This window comes from Macrobrachium nipponense, chromosome 7, assembly GCF_015104395.2.
Source record: "Macrobrachium nipponense isolate FS-2020 chromosome 7, ASM1510439v2, whole genome shotgun sequence".
NCBI classification, from domain to species: domain Eukaryota; kingdom Metazoa; phylum Arthropoda; class Malacostraca; order Decapoda; family Palaemonidae; genus Macrobrachium; species Macrobrachium nipponense.
In genome coordinates this window covers 57274869-57284868 of record NC_061109.1, presented here as the reverse complement: position 1 = coordinate 57284868, position 10000 = coordinate 57274869, and the positions used below count along the sequence as shown (strand labels likewise).

Genomic DNA, 10000 nt, shown 5'->3' with positions numbered 1-10000 from the left:
GTTAGTGTGAATCAAGCCTATGTAGGCTTATACGGTCCCGAGAATTGATAAAAAAGATTACGAATGATTGTGTTTTGAGTGTTTGAGGGTAGTTTGTAACGGGAAAAGGTAGAAAATTGATTTGACGTAGGCCTACATTCGCTTATAGGCTTCTGAATATCTGAGCATTGTATTGTTAAGAGGTTAGTATGGTGTGAGCCTGCGTACGTTTATAAGCTTCCGAGAATTTTTAAAAGACGACGCATTATTGCATCTTGAGTATTTGAGCATAGTATGTAACTGGAGACGATAGTAAGTTAGTGTGAAGTAAGTCAATTTTCGCTTATGCATGGCCTAAAAGACTAAGGATTGCATTTTGAGTATTTGAGCCTAGTACTCATCTGGAAAGGTTAGTACTATTGGTCAAGACAGAGTGTAAGATTGAGTTGTGTGAAGGAAGCCTTAGTCTGTTTATATACTCCCGAACATGGCAGAAAAGTCAGGAATATTGTCTTCAGTGTCTGAAGATAGCATGCACCTGGAGAGGTTAGTGCTATTGTGCGAGACACACTGTAAGGGTGAATGGTGTGAAGTTAGCTTACGCTCGCTTATACTCTTTCGAGAAGGACAAGAAGACTAAGGGTGAGTTTACACTAGGCTTCACCTCACGCTGCATACGTAATACTCAGCATCAACTCCTCCCAAAGTCTTGTTAGCCCCGCCCACTGGACTGCTCATTAGGGTGAGTTAGTGATGTGGTGGGAGTCGTGATGAGCAGTCCAGTAGGCAGGGATAACAAGAATTTGTAAGGAGTTGGTGATGAATCTTACGTATGCAGCATGTGGTGAAGCCTAGTGTAAACTCACCTTAAGGATTACTGTGTTGTAATACAACCTATACTCGGTTTTTTTCAATCTGCCCACCCGCCTGTGGTGCTCGCACATGGTAACACTGCGTCCCGGGCTTTAGATAGTTACATTCAGCTTAGTCAACAATAACAACAATATCCCATTTCGAATATTAATGGTGTAATTCGCATATTGTAAATTATTAAAACACTTTTCAGTTGCAAATGTACACCCAGATATCCTTTTATTTACCTAAAACTTATACATAGCGTAACTATCTAAAGCCTGGGACGCAGTGTTACCATACGCAAAAAAAACCAGAGTATAGTATGTAACTAGAAAGGATGGTACTGAAATCGATTTCTTAGAGTGTGCATCAGTGCCTTGTTTGCCTTGGAGAATGAAAAGGGATACTTGCGTTTGATAATTAAGCAAGAAAATAAGTTAGGGGATAGAACAACATGTAAATGTACTTTAAAGTAGGCCTGATTTTATTTCTATGATATATGAATTTAGATGAAGCATAAATGTGCAAGAGAAAATTAACGGTTGTGATAGTGAAAAAATGGAGTAGTTGGTGTACATCTAATCATTATCTTGTTGATATAAAACTATTTATTATATAAGATAACTAAATGATTGAGATTAATTGTGATGAAAAATACTGTAAAATGCAATGCACATATCGTTTCAGCACAACACTGACAAATGCTGTACTTTGTGTATGATGCTCATATTATTAATTAGTACACAATTCAGATCAGATATGACTCATTGTGGATTTCTCCAGATTAATACTGCTTGACTTCCGGGCAATAACTAAAATTCCAATCTTAAGAAACCTTATAAACGATTTAACATAAAGTTCCTGGTCAAACACATTTGCTCTAAGAGAATATATAAACTGAGATCTCTGATAAGATAGAAAAAGTTAAAGAACGAAAGCTAAAAATGACCTGTTATCTCATGAAGCTTTTAGCTAAATAAACATTGACCAACTTTATGAAGAAAAAGGCTAAAATGTGATTAATAGCCGGGGGGAGAGAGGGAGATATTTTTTACGTTAAACGATTTAAAGCAAGTACAAAGCAAATAGGTTGAGCCTCTTAATTGAAATGACCTCTTATAAGGACCTACTCATTGCCTTAGAATCATATTTTCCTCGCCATTTCCACAGATCAGCTAAAAGTCATGGAAGAGAGGGGGATAGCTTTTGCATTACTCGACCTGAAGCATGTACGAGACATACAAGATCATATATATATATTTTTTTTTACAGTGACCTGACTCATTGCCTTAGACTCATATTCTCCTCATTTCCACAGATCCGCCAGAGGGAGCAACAACCACGGCCTAATCGTCTACCCTACTCCGTGTGCGAGCAGGTCCAAGAGCTTGACCAACTTAACAACTGACGATTTCTCGTCCACTTCAGCCGATTTTCGGTACCAGCAATTCGATACCTCGTCCCAGAAGTCATTCCAACACAGGGCCTCGCCTTCGTTTATCGGGAACGCCGGCAGTAGCTCTTCCCACCATCAGATCCAGGCCCCAAAGCCTAGGTCTCAGGGATTTCCCGCGCCGGCAAGTACTTCCAGGCCACAACTCCGCCAGCTCTCGACATCCAGTTCGAATCTTTCCTTGTCCAGTCTTCAGTCCCCTCCCAGTCCCTCGTCCGTCTACCGTTTCTCGCCGAGGGTAGTCCGCCGAAGCTGCGAGGAGCCGCCGAAGGCTTCTCATGAGCCCTACGAGACGCCCCAATACTTCACTTTCCATCTAACCCTGCGAAGTCCGGCGAAGTCCCCTTCAAGACAGAGTTTGAGACCTGTATCGAGGTGAGTTCATCAATTGAATGCTTGTATTCGGTTTATTTAACAGATTCAAGTATTTGCATACATTAACGGGTAAGCGCATACACAAACACACACAAATATACTACCATATATATATACTACCACACACACAAATATATATATATATATATATATATATATATATATATATATATATTATATGTGTGTGTATGTAGTAATATAATATATGATCTATATATATATATATATACATATTACAAACTAATTCGAGAATTGCCATGGTATCAACGATCAATTTTTCCTAAGATTCAACGATCATCATCCTGAAATAATATTCCGGAAGGCTTAAGATCATAACCTCACCGGAACCGACGTAATTCTGCAATCTCACGCCCATGATTTCAATAACATGGCTGTCAGGTTTCCCTCGCCGATTGCTTCAAGACTTGAAATGAGGGAACATGCTAGAATTAGCCGTTGTTTTACCTTTTCTCGTCTTCAGCTTCTGAGTAATAATAATAATAATAATAATAATGATAATAATAATAATAATAATAATAATAATAATAATAATAATAATAATAATAATAATAATAATAATAATAATAATCCAGATTAATGAATAATAGTAATGTAATTTCTGTTGAGAAAAAGAGATTTCGGAGGTAGGAAAATATAGCAATATAAAAAAAAATACCCGTTAAGTGAATTCAAAATGAAACCAGTAGCGTACTCTGGTAGAAATTTGCTAAGAAGTGTCATGGTTGGTTGGTCACAATCCAAAGAGATTCATAGTAGTGCTCTTTCGAAATTATTATTATTATTATTTTGGAAGGAGACCCTCTTTCAAACAAGTCTTATTGAAGGATATTGCTGCATCAGCTGCATTCAACTTGTAAATAGTCTTCTCTATTTTTCTAATAATAGCTTTCTCTCTGCTACTACAACTGGCGAGTATTGCGCCGATATTACTCATAAGGAGGAGTCAATTTCGGGGATATTGCTTAAAATTTATTTATATGTCACAGTAAATGAACAAACAGATCAATATATACGTAAGTCGATCTAGTGGCCAACGTTTCCCTCGAGAGAAATTCGACTGGGTGGTATTTATAGTGTAGGGTTCCAGGTTGCATCCTGCCTCCTTAGGAGTCCATCACTTTTCTTACTGTGTTCGCCGTTTCCAGGATCACACTCTTCTGCATGAGTCCTGGAGCTACTTCAGCCACTAGTTTTTCCAGATTCCTTTTCAGGGATCTTGGGAATGTGCCTAGTGTTCCTATGATTATGGGTACAATTTCCACTGGCATATCCCATATCCCTCTTATTTCTATTTTCAGGTCTTGATACTTATCCATTTTTTCCCTTTCTTTCTCTTCAACTCTGGTGTCCCATGGTATTGCGACATCAAAGAGTGATACTTTCTTCTTGATTTTGTCAATCAACATCACGTCTGATCTATTTGCACGTATCACCCTATCTGTTCTGATACCATAGTCCCAGAGGATCTTTGCCTGATCGTTTTCTATCACTCCTTCAGGTTGGTGTTCGTTCCACTTATTACTGCAAGGTAGCTGGTGTTTCTTGCACAGGCTCCAGTGGAGGGCTTTTGCTACTGAATCATACCTCTTTTTGTACTGGTTCTGGCCAAGTGCCGGACATTCGCTTGCTATGTGGTTTATGGTTTCATTTTTCGTATTGCACTTCCTACATATGGGAGAGATGTTATTTCCATCTATCGTTCTTTGGACATATCTGGTTCTTAGGGCCTGATCTTGTGCCGCTGTTATCATTCCTTCAGTTTCCTTCTTGAGCTCACCCCTCAGTAGTCATTGCCACGTGTCATCGCTGGCTAGTTCTTTAGTCTGTCTCATGTATTGTCCGTGCATTGGTTTATTATGCCATTCCTCTGTTCTGTTTGTCTTTCTCCTGTCTCTGTATATTTGTGGGTCTTCGTCTACTTTTCTCAGTCCTTCTTCCCAGGCACTCTTTAGCCACTCGTCTTCACTGGTCTTCATATATTGCCCTAGTGCTTTGTTTTCGATGTTGACGCAGTCGTCTATACTTAGTAGTCCCCCTCCCTCCTTCCTTTCGTGTATGTATAGTCTGTCCGTATTTGCTCTTGGGTGTAGTGCTTTGTGTATTGTCATATGTTTCCTAATTTTCTGGTCTGTGCTGCGAAGTTCTGCCTTCGTCCATTCCACTATTCCTGCGCTGTATCTGATTACTGGCACTGCCCATGTGTTTATGGCTTTTATCATATTTCCGGCGTTGAGTTTTGACTTCAGTATCGCCATGAGTCTCTGAATATATTCTTTCCTATTCCAAACTCCATCCTGATGTCCCCAGATATAATCCTTATAGTCTGGATTAGGGTATCTGTTTCCTTGATGCTCTTACCATACAGCTTGATGCCGTCCATGAACATCAGATGGTTAATTCTGTTGCCTCTTTTCTTGAGTTGGTACCCAGCATCCATCTTCTGTAGTACTTTTGTCATGGGAATCATGGCTACTACGAAGAGTAGTGGGGACATTGAGTCGCCCTGGAAGATCCCTCTCCTGATATTAACCTCTGCTAGTCTTATTATATAGTTCAATGTAATAATTTTGAGCTTGTAAGTATTGTATTCCAGTTGCGCATTGTATTATTATTATTATTATTATTCATTATTATTATTATTATTTATTATATTATATGCATTATTATTATTATTATTATGTATTATTATTAATATGATTATTATTTTATTATTGATTATTATTACATTTTTATATTATTATTATTATTAATTCAGATGATGAACCCTATTCATATGGAACAAGCCCACCAAAGGGTCCATTGATTTAAAATCCAGTCTTCCCAAGAACATGGTGTTCATTTGCAAGAAGTTTCAGACGATGAATGACTGGAAATACGGAAAGAAGAGATCAGTTACTAGAAAATAACAAAAGACTATTTGATAACTTGATAAATAAAGAGATAAAGATATAAAAATTTATTAAAATACAAGGTTTAGCATATTCCTAGGTAGATGATAGCAGAGGCAGGCTCAAAATTAAGTCTATATATCAAGTGCAGACGTTCGTAGGATGATAATTTAATGTTTTCTTTAGTAACTGGTTTCCTTTTCACGGGATTACATTGAACTATATAAGTGTTTACCGTGGAGTTGATATGATTTAGGAAAAATCCTATCAAAGAAAATTGGGAAATTTTATTTTCGAATATTCGATGTTCTTAACAGAGTGACACTTAAAATTAAATAAAGAAAAAACAGTGATTGCTAAGGTCTGTTTAAACAACATGTCCTTAACAGCGCGAATATAAAAAGTGATATTTCAAAATTACAAATATTTTATTTGAGTTTACAGATTGCTTTAGCAGAGTTAATATTAAAATTTATTACAAGAAATACATATTTGCATATTTCAAAACTGCCACTGGCCTTTTGGAGTAACAAATTTCTGCAGTATAGCGTGACTCGTAAAATAGAACAGGAAAAACAATATTTGCATAATTCAAAACTGCGAATGCTCTTTTTGAGTAATGGATCTGTTTGGCAGAGCGTGAATATTAAAGTTCAATATTGATAAAAAAAATATTCCTACACAATTCTCTGGGAAAAGTTGCGTCACTGGTCAAAACGGCCTTCTTTAGATCGATTACGGAACCATTAATTTTCAAGCCAGGTGCAATTTGTGAGAGAAATTTGTTTTCGAAATTGCAGATTGCAATATTTCATGATGCATATTTTGCAGACGTAAAGAATCACCAGTTGGCTTCAAATGGTTTTGCCAAATTCATCGGTAAGAACAAAAGGAAAGTCCTGACTGATTGACTGATAGAATGTCATTAGCGTACTGTCACCTTTGGCATGCCAGATGATAAATCATTGGGAACTTGATGACGGAAATGAGGTTGGCAAATACGATTGTCAGTTTAGGCCACTCTCTGTTTTGTGAGAGGGAATTTTTCTTTTAATTCTTAGAAAATCTTGTTGGCTAACAGATCTACCTGACTATATCAATCATTTGTGCTTTTCGAAATACGATACTAAGCGAAAACAATAAACAAAAATAAATATATTAGCCTTGGAATGGTTCGTGTCATGGTGAGCACACACACACACACTGAGAGATGTTTACAAAAACTTTTCTTCACAACCGGTCCGAGATCCTGACGAGGATCAGTACAGATGTAGCGAAGAAGCAACGGTTGAAAACATAGTGAGCTACATTATTTTTCAAGATGCCCTTATAACTCAGTTTTTTAGGAAGTAAGAAGACAAAGGAAAAAATGATTGGGACAAGGAATGGACTGGAAGCTTTGTAAATTAAACTCTGATTTGGACAGGTCTTTATCAAAGCATACCGGTCAGGATTCTCGCAAATAATGTTTATAAAATTCAACATTTCTTTCTAATTGGCTTTCGATATTAAACTGTAAGATTACAGGTTTGAGTTCACTGATGAGGCTATGTGCGACAACGACAAAATGATTTCACGGCAATAGTATTCGAGGTGTTAGTGACATAAGTGTTCCAATTGACAGGTATTATACTCTGAACTCAGTAACAGTGGGCTAACAATTCACCATCCTGTTGCAGGTGTTGTAACAACAATTCTTTTGGAAGTTCTCATACGAAGGCCTCCCTAGCTGCAACCAGGTAAGCCTCGAATTTTGTTTCGTTGGTTATAATTTGAAGATAAAACTCGAGTCTTTGCTTTGCAATAAATATCTTATAGATTTGAAATTACGGCAGGGCAAATAAGGGTGCTTTACTTCGTTTTTTTTTTTTTCATAAAGATGAGTTCCCTTGCTTTCTTTTCAGTACACGTGCATTAGTATTAAGAATTCCAATGCTAGTTCCTAAAGTTCTTAAAATAAGTGGATGTCATGCAAAAGAGAGGATATTTAATTGGAATCTAAAAGAGAAACCTAATTTCTAGAAGATAAGGCAGTTTCTAGATAATAAAGTTTCCTCTCCAGGTCAGATCTAATGTGAGCTGAGGTCCCTAAATGTTAACTGAGGTGAGAAATTTTATAACGAAATATGGCCTTAGAAAAAAATACAGTAAAACTGGTATTAAGAGGTTCTTCAAACCTAAGATTTCAGCGGAATCATACGGACTCCCTCTTCAAATCAAGGTCTAAAGAATAGACCTTGCTTCAAATATGCTCTAGAAGTCTAGATATTCGAGTTGATGGAACAAGAGCCATTAGATGATAGGTATCGATACTGATGGCAGATGTAACCTACGACACTACTTTAGGCCAAACTCAGTAGTTACAAGAAGAGGAAAAAGGACGGGAAATTTGCAAACTCGGTGAACCTTTCATTCCTATTGCAGCACCTCCGTTCATCCCTCTTGCTTTCCAACCTCTCCTAACAATGTCCTCATAGTGCAATTGCGAGGTTTTCCTCCTGTTACACTATTAAAACCGTGTAGCTCATAATTTCCCTTCTAGCGCCGAATTACCACTTCGGTCCCAGCGCTTTGCTTTAGACTCAAATTTTAGAATTTGTTTCAAAAGTGCCCCAGTTTTGTCTGTCTTGTGTGTGTTTGTGTGTTTGTATGTTGTGTGTGTAGAGTAAAACGAAGAGAGACCGAGACACAACTTCCCATTATCCAAGCGTCCAGAAATGCTTTTTCACCGAAATGTGACTTTTATACTAAAAATGGCCATTGCGTGACAAAATCTGCATGGCTGGTGAACATTATTCGGACCAATCGGGAATAAGGATGTGAATAAACGGCAACTGATTCCTCCCAGACACGAAGGAAACCGAGTTGTTAAACAATGAAATCCGGCTGTGAAATAGAGAAGCTCCTTTACTAGATAATCCTAGAAGAGACTGTTTCCTAGGAAGTTGTTCCTCTTCATGAATTGGATGTTTGCATCGGCGACGTAGTGACTGAAACTGATGTTTATAGACTGTTGACGATGATAATCATATTGGTCACAAAGTTTCGCTAGTTTAATCAACGTAATAATCTGCAGCAAAAATGTAAAATCTTTAGCAAAATGTAAATTTGATTTTACCAAATACCTGATAACTGCGTTTAAATGTATTTACAATTATATGTTTATATCTAAAAATTTATGTTTGGCACTGTTCAACATGGTCTTACACGCACATACACATATTTGACTAACACACACACATACACACATATATATACACGCACGCACACACACACAACACACACACACACACACAACACACACACACACAACACACATATATATATATATATATATATATATATATATATATATATATATATATATATATATATATATATTATAGGACATTTGTAGTATAGCATTATATGAATCACGGTGATGTGATGTGATAAAGATTCGTATATATATATATATATATATATATATATATATATATATATATATATATATATATATATTTATTTATATATATAAATGTAGAATCTGCGGGTCACTTTTACAAGGTACATATGTAATTGTAATAGTTACAATTCCCTCTTAACTAACCAAGAGAAGGATGAAAATGACCTCGTCGTGATTATGGTAACCCGGGTTGGTTTCCCACTACTGGACATCATAATTTCTTCATATTTCTTGCACTTGGATCTCCAGGCTTATATATCTCCTAAAAATTGACCAGTAGATTCTAATATATATATATATATATATATATATAGTATATATAATATATATATATATTATATCAGCCTAAAAAGCAATGAAAAATTATTGCGCTCTTGGCTACGATAGTGAGGATGGATCTGTTCCAGCTCTAATAAAAAATATGCTGAAATGACATGTATATAATATATGTATGAGAGGAAAAAGACTTTTATCCATCTCGTGGTCAGGTCGGCAACGTGACCTCTTCATAATTGTGGTAACCTGGGTTCGTTTCTCACTATTGGACATCCTAATTTCTTTATATTTCTTGCGCTTGATCTGAAAGCTTTGTAGCGATGTGTATCCCAAAAAAGCGCGAAGAATTCGAGAAGTTAAGAGGGCATTGTGGCTATTGCAATTACACCCACACACACACACACACACACACACACACACACACACACACACACATATATATATATATATATATATATATATATATATATATATATATATATATATATCGTCATGCTCACCCTCAAATTTTTTAGATTAGTTTATCGATTGTAAGTACATTTTGTTTTCTTCCAACGCTTCTTTCAAGTAAAGAGCTTGAACCAAACTTCTTACACACACACACAACATCACCACACACATATTTTTATATAATATAATATATAATTATAATATATATATATATAATCTATATATTATACACACGGAGAGAGAGAGAGAGAGAGAGAG

General features: G+C 36.4%; 1 protein-coding gene across 2 annotated transcripts in view; it reads left to right on the top strand.

The window, feature by feature from the left end:
- LOC135217099 (uncharacterized) overlaps positions 1-10000 on the top strand; it is a 59118-nt gene that overhangs the window by 35848 nt on the left and 13270 nt on the right. For both annotated transcript variants that reach the window (XM_064252788.1, XM_064252787.1), the window contains exons 4-5: positions 2153-2662; positions 7251-7310. In XM_064252788.1, coding sequence (XP_064108858.1) covers positions 2153-2662; positions 7251-7310 — 570 coding nt within the window. The remainder of the gene's footprint in view (positions 1-2152; positions 2663-7250; positions 7311-10000) is intronic.